Genomic DNA, 17765 nt, shown 5'->3' on the forward strand with positions numbered 1-17765 from the left:
CCACACGGACCCCACTCGCGAACACAAAACTTCACACACACCGTGCATACAACTCACAAACACTGCCCACCGGTGCACACCCACCCTGGCACACGCACACACACCTCCATTTCCCCCCACCACACAGACACACACCTAGGAACACGCTCCTCCCCATTCCTCAGCCCAAGCCCCCAGGACCCCCGCCTCCCACAGTCACATGCTCGTGATCACACACACGGTCTGCAGTGTCCATGCTCGCAGGCCACAGAGCGCAAGCCAAGGAACAAGAACCGCAATAATATAGGTCTTGTTGGGTGGCCCTAGGCTTCCTCTTGGCTGCAGAAGGGGTGGTGCGGGGGCACGGTGGTGACCCTGCGCCTAACCTCGCTCTGAGCCTTTCCACGCATCAATCAACCGGTTTTATCCATAACATCTACACACCCACTGACACATGTGCATACCACCCAGAGGCTGAGCGGCTCAGAGAAGACACGGCGGGAGACCCCGGGATGCTCAGCGCCCCCTCCTCGCGCAATTCCCAGGCTCGGGACGGGACGCACCTCCCAGGGATGTGAAGCGCAGGTGGAAATCGTGGAGCGGGCCGTGGCCGCTTAACCCTTTCTCTGCTAGCCTTTCCAAGGCGCGTCCTTCCAGGGCGCACTTCCTCCTTCCTTCCGCTCTGCCGCCTCCCTGGCGCTCACGTTCCCCTCTATTCGTCCTCTCCGTCCCTCCGCGCTCAGACCCTAGTTCTGCGGCCGTGACGTGCGCCCTCCCGGCAGGGCTGGGGATGTGTGGGTGCGTGGGAGGGGGAGCGCCAGGGTTAGGGCAGGAGTCTGCGCGCACCTCCCAGTGCCCCTCCAAGGGCGGAGCCTCGCGCGCCCAGGTCATTCCAGGCGGGTCCTGGGCGCGCCCGAGGTCACCGAGGGGCCCCGAGGTCAACCGCCGGGCGAGCGCCCCGCCCTCCCCGAGACGCTCCAAGGACAGCCCCGGCGCTTCCGCTCGCTGCGACCCCTCCGCGCCTGCCCGCCCCTCCCGGTGGCGGTACCTGAAGTCGCTGTACGGGTGGATGATCCAGGCCCCCGCCGACTTGACGCGCTCTTGCTCGCGTTCCACAGCCTTCTGGCTGCCGAACATCCGCAGCGAGAACTTGTTGACGCCCGGCTGCAGGAGCGCGCCGAACTGGCGCTGCATGAAGCTGGCCTGGCTGCCGCGCGGCTCCCCGGCCGGGCCCGCCTCCTCGCTGCCCGCCTCGTCCGCCGGGCCGGGCCCCGGAGCCGGGCCCGACGCGGGCCCCGCCGCTGCCCCACGGCATGAGAACGACACCTTGGGCCCCCGCGCCAGGCCCTCCGGCCCCGCGGGGCTGCACTGCGGCTCGCCGCGCCCGCACTCGCCATTCGGGCTGCCCTTGGCCGTGCTTGCCGCGCCCGGGGTGCCCGGGCGGCCGCACGAGCTGTCGCGGCTGCGGAGCCGGGCCCGAGGGCCGCTCTCGTCCGCCGCCTCCGGGGGCGCCGCCTCAGTACGGGGCGGCTGCTGGAGGGGCGCGGGCCCGGGGCCAGGAGGGGGCGCGGGCGGCGGCGGTGGCGCCGGCTGCTGCTGGGGGGGCGCGGGCGGCAGCGGCGGCGGCGGCCCCGGCGCGGGGGTCGCGCCCGGGCTTTCCCCAGGCCGCCCGCCGCCCCCGCGCGCGTCCATGGCGAGGCGGCGCCGGGCAGTGCGGAGCGGAGCCGCCGCCGCCGCCGCTGGCCTGAGCCCGAGGGAGGGGGGGAGGCGGGGGCGGGGCGGGGCGGAGCCGCGTGGGGTGGAGCCTGGTTCGCAGGGGCTGGGCAGGGGCGGGAGTCCCGCCTCTGCCCGCGTACGCGCCGGGAAACTGAGGCCGCGCGTCGGGACAGCCCAAGGTCACGCGGCCTGAGACCTGAGAGACCCGCTCAGGTGTCTTCCCAGACGGGGAACCCAAGGCCCACGAAACCGCAGGACGCGCTCAAGGTCACCGAGCCCAGCCACGGGGCCTGAACCTCTGCACGCGACCTTGGCCTTGGGTTTCTCCTCTTTCCAGAGCACCCGGCGGGGCGGTAACCATTCCCGGCGGGACGCGGAGAGGGGGCGTTCCCGTGCCAGCCTCCTTCCTTTGGGTTTGAAGATTTCCATAATAAAAGGCTGTTTCTAAAGGCTGCGAGAGCCTTGCGGGTTCACTTAGCGCCCCCTCCAGTGAGAATGTGTTATGTGGGGAGGGGCAAAGTGGGGTCAGTGCCGCCGGTCTCATTCCTCAGTCGCCCCTCCCCCCACCTTCTGCATATAAGGAAGCTGAGGCCAAGAGGAAGAGCCACCTAAGGGTGCTGGTGACTCACCCTCAAACAGGGTCCTCAACCACAGTGGACCACAGTGTAAGTTTAGTGGGCATTTAAAATTTTTACTTGTTGATTTTAGAGAGAGGACAGGAGAGAGAAGCATCACTTTGTTGTTCCACTTATTTATGCATTAATTTGTAGATTCTTGCCCTAACGAGGGATCAAACCGGAAACCTTGGTGTATTGGGACAATGCTCTAACCATCTGACTACCCAACCAGGACAAAATTAATGGGCTTTAAAATCATTGTGGCTCAGTGGTTGGGCGTCGACCTATGGACCAGGAGGTCACAGTTCAATTCCTGGTCGGGGTGTATACCCAGGTTGCAGGCTCAATCCCTGATCCTCGGTGTGGGGTGTGCAGTAGGCATCAGATTGGTGATTCTCTCTTATCATTATCTCCCTCTCCTTTCCTCTCTGAAATAAATAATAAAAAAATTGGGCCCTAGCTCAGTGGATAGAGCGTCAGCCTGCAGACTGAAGGGTCCCGGGTTCAGTTCCGATCAAGGGCAAATGCCCCGGGGTTGCCGGCTCCGTCCCCAGTGGGGGGCGTGCAGGAGGCAGCCAATCAATGATTTTCTCTCATCATTGATGTTTCTATCTCTCCCCCTCTCCCTTCCTCTCTGAAATCAGTAAAGACATATAGTTTTTAAAAAATCGGAAGTCCCAGAGCCTGCCACCCCTTCCCACCAGAAGCCCAATTACTCTGCCCCAGACAGGCCACTAGCCTCCAGCCCCTCTGCCCCCACCTCTGAGGAGGCACCTGAGGTTCTGTTTCTGGGGCTGGAGCCAAGTTGGGGTTAGGTGACAGGACTCTGTCCTTCGCCCCTCCCCTATTCTGCCCCCCCCACCCCCCTCTTGAACCCACCCCCCAGGGAGTGTCAAGAGGAGGATGGAGGGATGGAGAGTTAGAGATGGACACAAAGGAAAGACAGAGGGAGGAGAGGAAAGGAGGGGTCTCAAAGAGTGGGAGGAACACCTCAGCCTAGGACACAGGAACCCTGACCTCCTGGGACCCTCCCGCCTTCATGGCACTTTTCAGCCTGATGTCATATTGGGTGCCTCCACCCACCAGCTGTGAGGGCCGTGAGAGTGGAGATGGGACTTGTCCCTGCACATTTGGACAACGGGTGAGCTGAGCTAGGCCATCTCTTGCCTCCATCAGGCTGCCCTGAGCCCTGGGAATTCCTACGCCTTCACCCGGGACCACCTCTGTGCTGCCCTCAGCCAGACCCTGGGGAGGCAGGCAGGGCCACTGTCTGTCCAGAGGCAGCAAGAGAGGCTGGGCAGACTTGGCAGTGCCAGGCTGTGCCCCCCCCCCCTCCCCAGGCAGATGTGTGTTCCTGCTGAAGGGGGATCTTTTATGTGCGCCCTGGGAAGATGTCAGTCTGGGCAAGCCGCCAGAACCCCCGGGGTTGGTTGCTGAGAGTGGGGAAGTGAACTTTGTGCGACCAGCCTGAGAACCCACCATGCCTGGCAGCTGAAAGGCAGACCTGCAACTGCTTCCTAGGAGCCTGGGATGGGCCTGCAAGTCAAAGCCTCTCTCTGAGCCTTGGAGTTTTGTCCCCAGGGCCCGGTGACTCCTCCACAAAGTACAGGTCCCACCCTGGGTTGGGCTGCCACCAGCCTCCCCCATCTCTCCCACTCACTCTCACTACTTGCCAGGTCAGAGGATTCTTTGCACTGAATGCACTCACTCACTCATTCATTCCAAAATATTTATTAAGCATCTGATCAGGGGCTGGGACTCAAAAGTTAGCCTAATGGGCCACCCCTCCCTGGTAGGGCTGACAGTTGAGTGGAGAACACAGATAACCAATTTGCAAACATTATGTTTAGGAGACATATTGTCCTTTTAAAATAAATATTTTGATATATATTTAACATATATCATCCTTTTTAAATATTATATATATATATATATATATATATATATATATATATATATATATATATATATATATAAATGATTTCAGAGGAAGGGAGAGGGAGCGATGGAAACATCAACGATGATAGAATCATTGATCGGTGCCTCCTGCATGCCCCCTACTGGAAATTGAGCCTGAAACCTGGGCATGTGCCCTTGACCAGAATTGAACCCAAGACCGTTCAGTCTGCAGGCCAACACTCCACTGCGCCAAACAGCTTAGGGCAACATGCTGTCCTTTAGAAGGTGGTAAGTGCTACACAACCATTCAGAGCCATGAAAGGGGTAAGGAAGGTGTGTGGTGTGATGTCTGCATGAAGACCTGGGGGGAGGGAGGGGCAGTGTTATGTGGACATCTGCAGGAAGAGTGTCTGGCAGACGGAACAGCCTGTGTGAATGCCCTGAGGTAGTTGTGCCTGCCGGTGTGGGAAGGGATATTGAGGACCTAGGGGATGAGTGTAGATGACACCCAGAGATGGCAGCACGGGGCTGGACTGTGTAGACAGGTATAACACTCTGTCAGTTTATAATGCTGTTGCCTAAAACTCCTGACTCCCCAGTGCCTTTGAAAGGAACCCGTCTCTCCCACCACCCAGAGCTCTGGGACACAGGCCTCCCCACACCGAGCCTCCCGTAGGCCCCAGGCCATTACTCCATTGTCTCCTCCACGGAGGCCGCCCCACAGCACTGGTCATGACCTGTCAGCCACCACTTCACACCCCTCTCAGCAGCTGGGGCAGGTCCAGATCCAAAGCTCTCAAGTCCATAGTTTGGGGACCAGTGAGGGGCCCTGGAATTGAAGCTTCAAGAGCTGCCTGGAACGTCCATGTCCACACTCAGGAAATACTGAATGTCCGGTCAGCCACGCATGGCAGGACCGGGACCCCACACGCACCTCTAGGAAGGGGGGTGGCATGTCTAGACACCATTGTGCAGGACAGAGCCCTGGTGTCCACCCCAAGTGGCAAGTGACCTGAGGCAGAGCATCCCTCCCCGGGGCCTCCGTCTGCACCATGGGGTGGGGCCTGCAGTTGGAGACTTAGGACTCACCTGGGTTTCCTTTCCCTGCTGAGCTCACTGCCCCCAGAACCTCTGGTGGGGTCAGGAGGGCTGGGAGGACCAGTGACAGCCCTTCGTTTCAGGCAGAGGGACTCTGAGGGTCATGGCACCAGATGGGGGTTGATGCCGAGGCTCGGGGAGGCCCACAGAGGCCTCCACCACAGCCCGTCCTCACGGTGCCCAGGGAAGCAGGTGGAGCATCTCCAAGCAGCCTGGGGGATGGGTCCTGGTTCATCTGACAGCCCCTCCGCCCCAGCAGGCTGTGACCCTGAGACCTTGGTTCCTGAACCCTCCAAGCACTTGCCAAAGATGTTCTCACAAATCCAGACTTGGCTGCTTGGACTGCTCCCTCTCACCCCTGGGGACACCGAGGTAGGTTCAGTGAGTTGTCACCAAGAACACTCCCAGTGGCACAGGGCTGCTTGCTGAGTGAAGGGACTAGAATACCTAACGTGAGGAAAAGGGACCAGGCTGCTGGCCCAGGTGCTAATGTTTATTTTCTATGTGCACAAGAACTGGATGGCGATCTACACGCCATGAGAGCATCTCTCCCTGGAGGCCGAGTCCCGCTCACCTCTCCATTCCACACCCTCCATCTGCTGCTCTGTGCTCCACAGAATCACGTTGGACCCCACAGCACTGACCATCTTTTATTTCTAAAAATTTTTAAAAATAATTTTAATTGATTTTAGAAAGGGGGGGGGGCTGGGAAACATTGATGTGAGAAACATTGATTGGTTGCCTCCCAAACTCCCAACCAGGGATCAAACCTGCAACCCAGGTATGTACCCCAAACCCACAACCCTCTGGTACATAGGTCAATGCTCCGAGCCACCCAATTAGGGCGGCATGGCCCATCTTGATGAAGAACCCAGTGCGGCTGCCTCATCTGACCCCGAGCAAGCAAACACCCGCTCAAGCCCCCAGAGTTGGAGGATAGGCTGACCAGGAGGCCTAGCCAAGCCATCCCTAGTGAAGGGTCAGCCTCATTGTCACCAGTGGATCTTCCCACTGGACCTCGGGCCTCTCCAAAGACTCCTCAGCCCCATGTGTATCACTGGCGTCCAATCAATGTTGCTGAGCATGAGTAGGCATGTGTAACTTATGGGCCACAGAAAAGTTCAAGTGGAGTGTTCTCAGGGACCCCTGGGCTAAGGGAGGTTGGCACTCAGATGTGTCCAGCTGGAAGGCACACAGGACCAGGCAGTAAAAACAAGGGGCTCTCACCAGACTGGTGTGGCTCAAATGGTTGGGCGTCAACCCATGAATCAAGAGGTTGCTGGCTGGATGCCAGATGAAGGCATATACCTGGGTTGTGGGCTGGATGCCCAGCAGGAGGACATGCAGGAGGCAGCCAACAGATGATGTTTCTCTCTCATCACTGTTTCTATCTCTCCCTTCCTCTCTCTCTCAAAATAAATAGAAACACTTTTAAAAGATTCTAATAAAATAAAAAACAAGGGGCTCTGTGAATTTACTTCCTGGCCCATTCCACTCAGCAGTGTGCATGTGGCACCCTCTGGTGGCGGCCAGAGGGTAGGGCCGGGCAGGGACAGTCCCCAATAACCAGGCTTGGGATTTCTGGCATGGAGCAACTTTGGTTCCTTTCTGTGAAATAAAGGGTGGCTCCCCAGGCTGTGGGGTGCAGGATAAACAGGGTGAACCCCCTATCCTCCCCCAGAAGCTTGGGGAACTCAGACTGGTAGCTGACGGCTGTGTGGCCTTAGAGGCCTCAGTGAAGTGCCTGGTGGGCACAGCCTATTGTTTCAGCTTCGTGGCAGTTATGCCGCACCGTCCCCAACACCAGAAAAAGCTTGCTTCTCTGGAGATCCCGGAAGAGCTGGTCCAATGCTCCCCACGACCCTCACCCAGACCTGCTTACAGTCTGAGGCGTGTCCAGGAGGAGGAGTTCCCTAGGTGTAGAAACGGGTTTACCCTGGACAAGCTCTTTCCCCTCTCTTGGACTGTTTCCCCCCTGTACCAGGTGGAGGCCCAGTGGTACCTGCTAGTCCAGGGTTCAGTGAGGCCCTCTCTCCTGTGACCTCCTGCTCCATCAGAATGCTCCCTGGCCCTTCAACCTGTCCACACTTCCTACCTGTCGGGGTGCAGTCTGGAGGAGCAGGCACGCCCTTCCTGCTTTCTAGGCCCCAGCCCTCGTCAGCTGGAACAGTCCCAAGAGGCCAGACTCCAGGTGCTCCCACTTGCACCTTCCCCTACACAGCTCTTGAGTCCTGGCTGCCCCAAGCCTTTACTGGGCAGCCAGTGGGAAGGATCCCAGGCATTGTCCAGGGCCTCAAAAACCTGACCACTCATCCCATTCAGACCTGGTACAGGGCCCCCCATGGTCCTGTGGCCTGCCCACCCCTCCTTTTACCCCTTATCCTAGGAACCCAAGTGCTCCGCTTCATTCCTATCCTGCCCTGGCCCTTGCGTGCACTGCAACCTCTGGGCCTCAGTACAGCTTAGCGCTTGCCCTATGAACTCTCCTGGTAAGATTCAGGACAGTCACAGACAGGAGCCAGGAGAGGGAGAGGTGGGTCAGCCTTTATTGGTGAGCAGGCAGGTGGGGTTGGGGGCTCCCATGTAAGTCAGGACGCTGTGAAGGAAGAAGCCTCAGGCCCCACTGGGGAGGGGGCCTCTTCAGTCACCATGAGCACAGATGCGAATGGGGCTGTTACAGCAACTCCCACCCCATGATGGTGATCCAGACCCCCCTCCCCAGCGTGGGGAGGGCAGGAGCAGTGAGGGGGATACTCTGAGGGGTGGCCATGAAGTCAGGCTGGACTAGGTCACACAGACCTGCGGTGATGTGACAGGACTTGCTTCAGGCAGGCAGGACGCCAGGCACTCGGACCTGTGACCTCCTGAAAAGGGCAGTGAAGCAGCAGAAAGCAGCCTCAGGAGGTGAGCTGTGGAAGGAGGAGTCTCAGGGAAAAGCCAGTCTGTCATCCACAGCCCCCCAGCATGATGGACTAGAGGCTAAATTAAATGCCCAGGGGACACCAAGGGTATGGTTTGGGGGTGCAAGGAAGGAACATGGAGGGGATAGGCAGGGGACAGCAGGGGCTTCCCACAGAACCTCGCAGCTCCCCTGGAGTGCTCTTAAAAATAAAAAAGCAAAACCCCTAAGGAATGGAATTCTACATAGAGAAAACCCTAGCTTAGTTTCTTTTAAAAATAAGAGAAAACATGTGATTTGAATCAACAGTGTGGTCTACTTTGCAGGGTAGGTTTCCTTTAAGAGGAGAGGACTTGGAATGGTGCGAACACCAGGAACACCTGGAACACAGCTCCTCTGAACAGCAGCTCAGGCCTGTGCAGACTCCTCCTCACTGCCTGCAGGAAGGAAGGGGCACTCAGACGCCAGCTCTGCCAGGGCAGGAGCCCCCACTCCCACCCTGTCACGCTCCTCACCTCACTCACTTGCTCACTCAGTTGGAGTTCCTCTGGCGGACGTTCTTGTCCTTGTCATTCATGTGCCCGCTGCTCTTCCTGGGGACAGGAGGGGGCTTTTCAGTGCTCAGGAGGACAAGACAGCTGCCCCCCACCCCCAGTCACAGAGGGAGGGGCATCCAGGTCAGCAGCTCCTCCAATCCTGCCCACACCACCACCCCATCCCACCCCACTCAGCGAGGCCAAGACTCACAGTGGAGCAGAGCCCGTGTCCTCATCTGTGCAGACGCGCAGCCAAGTCATGTGCAAGAGAAGAACAGGTGTCAGAGGTGGTTCCTGTGCTGCAGGGACTGGTCATGTGGGGAGGCAGTCCCATCCCTGGGACATGGACCCTCAAAATGAGCTATGGGGTCAGCCCAAGTGGCTCTGGGAGCCCTGCCTGCTCTCCTTGTCCACTTGCAGGTAGGCATGCAGGTGCCCTCACCTGGCCAGGGCGGCTCAGGTTTCCTGAGCTTCATCAGGTAGTCACAGGCTTGCTTGGCTCTGGCAGCCCTTGGACCCAAGCAGCTGATGTGAGGGGAGGCTGAGCAACTGAGAGCAGATGCTCACGAGAGGACGCCTGCCAGCAGCCAAGTGAGGCTGTGGGGGCAAGCAGATCCCAGTCTCAGAAGGTGGGGCAGGAGGCCCTTGCTGGGTAGATCAGTTGTTTAGAGCACTGTCTGATATGCCAAGGTTGCAGGTTCAATCCCCAGTCAGGTCACATACAAAAATCAACCAATCAATGCATAAATAAGCAGAACAACAAATTGATGTTTCTCTCTCTAAAATAAATAAAATAAAAATTTAAAAAATAAAAAAGGTGGAGCACCTCCTGGGGACCTGACCTGTAAAAGGGGGCTGTCCCTCAACCCCAAAGCGCCCTCCACTATACTGCATTCCAGGACGGTGTTCAGGTCCCCGAAAGGTGGGGAGCAGAGGGCATGGGGCAAGCTCACCATCCAGGACCTCGTCCGGCTTCCGCCGCTTCTCATAGATGAAGATGATGGTGACAAGCACGAGCACCTCAGCCACGATACCCAGGAAGGGCCAGAGGGCAGCGAGGCGGTTGCGCACACGCAGCGTGATGATGGCCTGGTCAGTGCCCTCTGCATTGGTGCCATTGCAGGCATACTTGCCAGGGTCTGCCTCCAGGTCTAGGTTCTGGATGTGCAACTCCGTCTTGGTCTCCGAGGACATCACAACCTTGTTCTGGGACGCGTTGTTGAAAATCTGGGGACAGGCAGACCTTGTAGCAGGGCGGAGGCCCAGGCCTTTGCCCCACCCCAGGCAGGTGCAGCCCTCACCTGGACCCCATTGTCGTTTATCTTGTACCACAACCAGTCGGTGACCGGGGGGAAAGACTCAGACTTGCAGGCCAGCACAACTGTCTCTCCTTCAGTGGCATGCTCTGACTTCTTCACAGCCTTAACCCTGGGGGGCCCTGGTGGGGAGCAGAGCACAGCGGAGCCTGAGTCCCACGGCCTGGAGGAGCCAACCCCCCTTCAGTGTGCGGGATCCCCTCACCCCAGGGATGGATGAGCCTGCCCCTTCCTCCGTGATCTGGGGGCCATAAAGCTGCTCACCCTTCACATTCACTCACCCTCCACATTCACGCCGGCGGTTCTGCCTGTAGGTTCCGAGAGGAAGGTGCAGAAGTACTGTCCTGCGCTCTCGTGTGTGTCTACCCTGCAAGCAGACGCAGTCGTGAGTTGACCCTGCGGGGCCAGAGCAAGCCTCGAAGGTCATGATCAGGAGATCCTGCAGGAGGGCACATCGTGTCCATGTCCCATCAAGAAGGGAGAAGGTGATTTTGGGGATGGCAGATGGGTCTGGCCCCACTCCTGACCCGGCACCCGAACCAATGAGCTTCTGTACCGTGACCCTAGAAGCCCATAAACCACAGAGCTCTGTGTTTCCAGAGCTGGCTTGGGCTCAGTTAAGACAAGGCTTCAGCCTGGGCAGCCTTGAGTGCCCAAGACCTTAATAAACTGGGAACACAGGGATTCCAGGCTGAGGGGGACTCATGTAGTGCCCCCTCCCCTTCAGCGCCTGAAGAAAAAGAAAGGGTCATGGAGGCCGTGATGTCCCTCCCTGGTTCCTGAGCTTTTCACAACTGAGGGATATGAACAGAGCTTGTACCTAACGTCTGTCCAAAGTGAGCCCACGGATCACAGTCTTCATTCCTGCTGACCACATGGCTGTTATCAGTGAGAATACATCAGAGCAAACAGGGCAACAGGGGGCCCAGGGTGAAACCAGCTCCCTGAAATGAGGCCCACCCCTCTCCTGCTAGGCCCAGCGGGACACGGGGTTTGGGTGCTTCCATGGGCCTCACGCACTCATACTGCGTTGTCAGGTCGGGCTCCGAGTCCTCCTGCAGCACCTTGTCCCCTTTCGTCCAGCGGTGTCCCAGGATGGCAGTGTCACTGGAATCCAAGGTGCAGGTGAGGCGTGTTTTGGAGTCAACAATAAGTTTGGAAGTCGTGATATTGCTCCCTGTGTGGCCAAACGAGAGATTAGCCAAGGGATCAGAGGGGGACAAAGCCTGTAACCCCCACAGCCACCTGCCAACTTGTCCCGCAACTGATCCAGTGTGGCTCCTCCACACAGTCACAGCACCTCCTGGCAGGGAAGCCACGGCCTTGTTAACAAGTCTCGAATCGCACTGGCATGTTCAGGAAGGAAACCTCCTACAGAACTAATGGGCTTTGGGTGTGATGGGCTACTGGGCAGGATGCAGGGCTCAAGGCAGGTTTTGTCAAGGAGACATGGATCGCAGGTGTGGGGACAGAGACCAACACCCACCCAGGGTCCCAACTCATGGGTCCAGCCCAGCACAGATCCTAATTTCCTTGAAGGTCGGGAGTTCCCACAGCCCACTCACAACTGCCACAAAATCACTGTACAGGAGACAGTATGTGTCCTGCCCAGGACACTGAGCGTGGACTCAATCAGTAAAGGCCCTTCAACTCGATTTCCAATTAGGCACATCTTCCCGTTAGTTTCAGATGGCCTCTTGAAGAATCGAAATGTGAAAATCACTAGGAACCAGAAGGTGAGAAGCACAAGAGACTGGAGGTGAGCTGGGAGAACTCCTCCTTGGGACCAGGGATGGGAGGTGAAACCCAGCCCTCCCAGTGTTCAGATAAAGTCAGGCAGGTGTTCCATGGACCAGAAGTTGAGGGTGAGGGAAATGGAGACCTCTGCTGAGGGCAGGGTCTGCCACCGCCCAGCCATGCCAGACGCTAACCACCATTGGTGGGGCAGTGAGCACATCCATGTCCACACCGGAGCCCTGCCCAACCACCATGGGGTCCCAGGCACCACAGGGCTGTCCACACTGACCTCCATTTGCTTTCTTTGGGATCGCTCCGAAGCAGAGCTTTACTCAGAAGTGTCTGTTTTTCCAGGTTGGTCACCCACAGGCTAGAACCCTGGAGATGTCTTTGGTTGCCCCCCGCATGCACCCCGACTGGGGCCAGTGACTGAGTATGTGCCCTTGACCAGAATCGAACCCAAGACCCTTCAGTCCACGGGCCAATGATCCAAACTGGCTAGGGCTTTTTTGTTTTAATGGTTTAATTATTTTTAGAGAGAAAGGGAGAGGAGAAACATCGATGTGAGAGCAGAACATCTATCAGCTGTCTCCTGCACGCCCCCTACTGGGGATCAAGCTTTCAACCTGCACACTGACCCGGTAATCAAACCAGCAACCTTTTGATGCTTGGGATGACGCTTAAGGCAAGGCATCCCTTCTAAAAGCTATGCCCACAGGATTGAGCATAAACAGATCCAGCCATAACTGTTTGCAATGAGCTTCTTTTCCTTTTAGTTTGTGGGGAGAAGCCTGTGGTATAAAGTTAGGTGAAAAAGCAGAATACGAGACTATATTTGAACAACTTCTATTCAGAGTCAACCATTCCAGAAAAGCAGCTACAAGAAACCCAGCAGTCTAGCAGCCATTCAGCAGGCCTGCCCCACCTGGACCCCTGCTTCCTCACATAGTGACTTTTTAGAGCAAAACTGTGAAATCACAGAACAAAACACATGAAATTGGGCAGAATTGCTAGAGGTAGTGACCCCTGTCTGAATGGTTATCTTAGCTGCCTGGAACTCAGCAACAGCATAAATTGAATCCTTGGGCAGCAAACCTCTGGCTCAGGCCTAATACTGCCAATCCAGAGGAAATGACAGGAAAGGTATTCTGCATCCACTGGACACCAGGTTCTCACTATGTAAGCAAAGCTTGCTCAGCCTCACCCATCCACAGAGAGACCGGGTTAGTCATTAAGAAAATTAAACCTCAAGCCAGTGTTCTCAGTGGTTAGAGCAGCGGTTTTCAACCTATGGGTCGCAACCCCTTTGGCGATTGAACGACTCTTTCACAGGGGTCGCCTAAGACCATCCTGCATATCAGATATTTACATTACGATTCATAACAGTAGTAACATTACAGTTATGAAGTAGCAACGAAAATAATTTTGTGGTTGGGTCACAACGTGAGGAACTGTATTTAAAGGGCCAGAAGGTTGAGAACCACTGGGTTAGAGCATCAGCCCGGGCACCAAAGGGTCACAGGTTCAATTACCAACCCCAATTGGCACATGTGTGGGAGGCAACCAATCGATGTATCTTTCTTACATTGATGTTTCTCTCTCTTCCCTTCTCTCTAAAATCAATGGAAAAAATATCCCTGGATGATTAACAAAAGAAAATTAAACCTCAAAACCCAAAGGGCAGCAGGAAAACTTTATTCAAGAGACATCACAGCTGGATCTGGCACAATCCATGGGCAGCTGAGATCAGCATGCCCTGAGGGTGCAGTCCAACCCCAAACCTGCACTGGGTCCCAGGGCAATAGCTAGGGGCCTGGCACTATGTCCTCAGTGGGCTGTTGGCACCCCCACCCTGTCCCACTGCGAACTTGACACATGCAGACCCAGCTGCCCAGCTGTGTTTCTAGCCTGGGAGGATGGTGGCCTGCCTGTGAACAGGACACATGCACAGCCAGGCAGGGCCTCTTCCTGAAGCAGACCAGTCCTCCTGACCCACCACTGGCCACCTGCTGGCTCTTTCTTTAAAAGAGGACAGGATGACTCAGAATTCCAGGCAAGCAGGAGATGAAGCAAAAAGTTCAACAGCCAGCCCTAGCTGGTTTGGCTCAGTGGATAGAGCGTCCACCTGGGAACTGAAGGGTCCCAGGTTTGATACCAGTCAAGGGCACATGCCCAGGTTGCGGGCTTGATCCCCAGGAGGGGACGTGCAGGAGGCAGCAGATTGATGATTCTCTCTCATAAATGATGTTTCTATTTCTCTCCCTTTCCCTTCCTCTCTGAAATCAATAAAAATATATTTAAAAAAAAAAAAAGTTCAACAGCCAGACAGAAAATAGAAGGAGGCCTCTGGGGCTGGGGCACCCATCTGATCCCAGGCCATGTACATACATGAACCATTACATGTGTGCATATGTGGGTGATAGGGGCAGGCACACACATGTATGTGTACCCACATACATGTGTGTGCATGCATGCACATGGCTCCCTTGCTGCATGTAGGAGAGCACAAACTGCTGGCCAGGAGGTCCTGGGGCCTCAGGCTGTCTGTTCTGGGGCAAGGTGGCCCCAAAGTCCCAGGAACAAGAGGACCTTCAGGTCTCCCCACCTGCGGTGGCCCGAAGGCACCTCACAGGACTCAGGACAGGCACAGTTACAACCAGACAGGGGTGTGAAGCTAGAAGTTCCACTGCCTGATCTGGAAGACTCCTGGTAATCCACACTTGTCAGGAATCAAAATTTCCAAGATTGCATAACAAGCAGCTACATAAAAAGCTGGGAGCAGTCAGGGTAGGAAGTGAGGTCAAGGCAGCCCTACTCCGACAGGCCTGCCTCTCTCTACTCTAGAGCCTGGGACCCCCATCTGTGCTCTCATTCCCTCACCCGGGCGCTGCTAGAAAGGAGGTCAGTCAGATCTTGTCCCAGCTGCACCTGCCTCCCTGTGGGAGAATGAGGTGGCTCAAAAGTGAGCCTGAAGCCCCTTAGGCAGACACCCCTGCTCCAGCCTGAGGGCCATGTACAGCAGGGGACCAAGGCCCCACCTGGGCCACCTGCCAGCCTTCCCACCATGGAGTCTCCTATGAGCTGGCCACCATGCACACATCTCTCTCCTATTCCTCAATAGGGCCACATCATTCCCAGGGGGAAGCGGGGGGTGTCTTAGGCATTACAATGATTGTGGCCCTACCCAGGGTCACCATACACAGACACTTGCTGCTGTAAGCGATGTTAAAATCTGTGATATTAAAATATCACTGGGACAGGGCCATTACGAAAAATAGTCTCAAAAGACTCCTGGGCGGGGGTCGGGGGGGTGGAGGGCATTGAGCAATGTTGGAGAAAGGTTGAAAAGCAAATCCTCTGGCAACCCCTGACCAAACCCAGTGCCCAGGTGACTTGGGGGAAGCACCCCTAGAATTCACAGGGAGAAGAGGCAGGAGCCTCCACCCTTAGGACACTACACCAGGAGACAGGGAGAGAAAAGTGAAAACTCCATTCTGTGATTCTGGCCCCGTGACTGTAACCCACGTTCTCAAGTGAAGTCACCTTCATCTAAAAACAGCTACCCCTCCTCCGTGCCCACTCGGCAGCCAGGCCGGGGCGTGGGGCCAGGCAGGCCTCGTGGTAAACAGCCAAGGAACTTGCAGGATGAGACAGAAGGCACCCGCCCTCTCCCCACCCATGGCCTCACTGCAGGGCTCAGATAGGAGCCAAGAATGTTTCCGGGAAACCAGCTGTGGCTCCTCCCCTCTCCCTCCATCCCATCAGGAAGCAGCTCCTGCTCCCCTCACCTGAGGCTCAGAGAGGCCAAGTCATCAGCTGGAAAGCCCGTGCCCTCCCAACCTTTCTGGCCAACACGCCAGGATTCTGGGTAATCTCAGGGAGAGCCAGGGTCTTCTGGCAGGAGAATTGGCCCTGGGTCTCAGGGGACAGGGTGCTGATTGCTTATACTCAGGTCAAGGAACCTGTTCCTGGCAGGGCCCCCAAAGCATTTCTGGGGCGCTGACCTGGCCCGGAGAGGCAAACACTGTCACTGAGTCACTTCTAGGCAAAAAAAAAAAAGGACATGTGGTGACGTCCTCAGAAAGACTTTCAGATCTTTCCAAGATACCCTGGGAAAAGGAGAGCTGTCCAAAGTGAAAGAGAACAAAACACAGAGGAGTCCCCGGGAGTCAGACTCAGGCAAGTGTGAAGAACAGCTCCAAAGATGCAAAACGGCACAGATCCTCTTGGCTTTCTGGCTGGGGCTCAGAAGCACCCAGTGTTTCTGCTCCAAAGAGAGAGGCACAAGCTCAGGAACTGTGCTCCCAGCAGAGGGAGACCACAGGGGCTTCCACCCACTGGCCGTCCGCAGCCGTCGAGGGCTCTATCTCCAAAGGACTCAAGCTGCCGAACGCAGCTGTGTAGCCTCCTAATTCACTTGTCTACAGGTTCCTGAGTCTTTCCAGAGAGGGCTGGCAGGAAGCCAGGCCCTTACCCAGAAGAATTCAATACATGGCTGTTTTGATGATAATGAAGACAAAAGAGGCGGACTGAGATCATAAAACAGATCAGGAACACCCCAGTGAAGCTTCCACTAGAGGCAGTCCCTCTGGGCTCCTGCCCAGGGCAGTTGACCAGCCTCTCAGAGTCCGACAGGTCCTGCCTCCCCAGAAGAGGCCCAGACCATTCTGGTCTGCACTTTGTTCCCTCCATTCTGGCCACTATAAATCTTTAACCCAGAACCAAATGGGAAGTCTTCATATGGGGGGGGGGGGGGGCACACACGTCTCTCTCAGGCCTTCCCCTGGGAAGCGATACCTCCGTCCATTTCTCACGAGCATTCAAACCACATCTGTCCACCCCCAAGAAGAGCTCCAAAATGTAATGCCTGTTGATAGTCGGCAAAAACTCTCTCCACTTCCTGCTCTTTACCAGTGGCCAGGGCGACCTTACGGCGACCTTGGAACATCCCCCTCCCTCCCGGCCCACTCCACCCCTGTAAAAGGAGGGAGGTGTGGACTAGACCTTTTATCTGTGCCGAGAAGTCAGAAAAACAGGCGGCAGAGCCTGTTGGCTCTCTACCAGGGTTTAAACTCAAAGGTTCGTGCGGATACCAGGGGCAGGGGCATAGCCGGGGCAAGACTCAGACCTCAATCCCGGCAAGAATGACAATCCCTGCCAGCTGCAGAGCCGCCTGCCTCAGGGACACTCACACGCATGTGCTTCCAGCGTCCACTTAAGAACAACAGCCTGCTGCCCAGACGCGAGCCAAGGGTCCGGGGAGTCCAGGGGGCCCTCCGCCGCCGCACCCCTCGCCCCAGCACACCCCGGGCGGGGGCCCACCCTCAAGCTACCTCCCCAGGCTCCTGGGCTCCCGTTCAAAGGAGACGCTGCAAGACCCAGCCGCAGGGTCCCTCTCCCGCAGGGAGAGGGTGGGAGGCCGCCTCCTGAATCCCTCCCAACGGGCCAGGCCCCTCCCGGGCCCCGTCCCTCCCCCAGGCGGTCGGAAATCTAGGACTTCACCTCCAGGGATCTTCCTTGTCGGATCTCAGGCCCCTAAGGCAAGGTTTCCCCACACACTACCTCGGCGGGGAGTCCCGTGGGTGCCCGAACACCTGGGCGCCTCCTGACCCCGGGCACTCCCGCCCGCGGAGCTCTCCGGTATCCCCCTGCGCCCCAGTGGCCGAGCCCGCGCCCGCCCGCGGCCCTGCCCGCCCCTCCCAGTCCTCACCCGCCCCGGAGCCGCTCTCGACGCTCAGGACGAGCCCCAGAACCACGAGCAGTGCCGCCGCCATGTCGCCGCCGTCGTCCCCGTCGCCAACCGCCGCCCGCGGCGCTATAAGAACCCGGAAGGCGGGCCGGGCCCGGGTGCACAGGGAGGAGCCGTTTGCGCACGCGTGCAGACGCACGTACTCACGCAAGCCCCCGCACACCGGCAGACCTGCGCTGCTTAAGGCTGGGCGGCCGCGTCACGTGACCGCGTTGGGCC

The 17765-nt window shown here is 57.3% G+C and overlaps 2 protein-coding genes across 13 annotated transcripts in view; both read right to left on the reverse strand.

The window, feature by feature from the left end:
* The window catches only part of HCN2 (hyperpolarization activated cyclic nucleotide gated potassium and sodium channel 2), a gene marked incomplete at its 5' end in the record, with an annotated part of 29917 nt that extends 28246 nt beyond the window's left edge, over positions 1–1671 (reverse strand). The window contains one exon of the mRNA XM_081091005.1: positions 1028–1671. Coding sequence (XP_080947131.1) covers positions 1028–1671 — 644 coding nt within the window. The remainder of the gene's footprint in view (positions 1–1027) is intronic.
* Positions 1672–7833: 6162 nt separating this feature from the next.
* BSG (basigin (Ok blood group)) lies at positions 7834–17765 on the reverse strand. 12 transcript variants are annotated; one of them, XR_013996018.1, is made up of 10 exons: positions 17508–17698; positions 11081–11237; positions 10342–10427; positions 10046–10182; positions 9698–9971; positions 8956–8980; positions 8733–8801; positions 8589–8645; positions 8033–8218; positions 7834–7932 (listed from the first exon to the last, which is right to left on the reverse strand). XR_013996018.1 is itself a non-coding variant. In XM_081091812.1 (8 exons), exons 1-7 carry the CDS (start codon positions 17569–17571, stop codon positions 8741–8743), a joined length of 804 nt encoding a protein of 267 aa, XP_080947938.1. In that variant the 5' UTR covers positions 17572–17765; the 3' UTR covers positions 7834–8645; positions 8733–8740. The 12 variants fall into 12 exon arrangements, 4 of the variants coding, with proteins under 4 accessions (XP_080947938.1, XP_080947936.1, XP_080947937.1 ...); XR_013996021.1 differs by having other exon boundaries at positions 8724–8801; XR_013996019.1 differs by having other exon boundaries at positions 7834–8218.

The sequence above is a fragment of the Myotis nattereri genome, assembly GCF_964212035.1.
Source record: "Myotis nattereri genome assembly, chromosome: 5".
Classification (NCBI taxonomy): domain Eukaryota; kingdom Metazoa; phylum Chordata; class Mammalia; order Chiroptera; family Vespertilionidae; genus Myotis; species Myotis nattereri.

Coding starts and splice junctions, on each gene's coding strand:
- BSG (XM_081091812.1), bottom strand. CDS start 17,571: ATGGCGGCGGCACTGCTCGTGGTTCTGGGGCTCGTCCTGAGCGTCGAG. Junction 11,238..17,507: donor CGAGAGCGGCTCCGGGGCGG/GTGAGGACTGGG, acceptor TTGGCCACACAG/GGAGCAATATCACGACTTCC. Junction 10,428..11,080: donor GACCTGACAACGCAGTATGA/GTGCGTGAGGCC, acceptor GTCTGCTTGCAG/GGTAGACACACACGAGAGCG.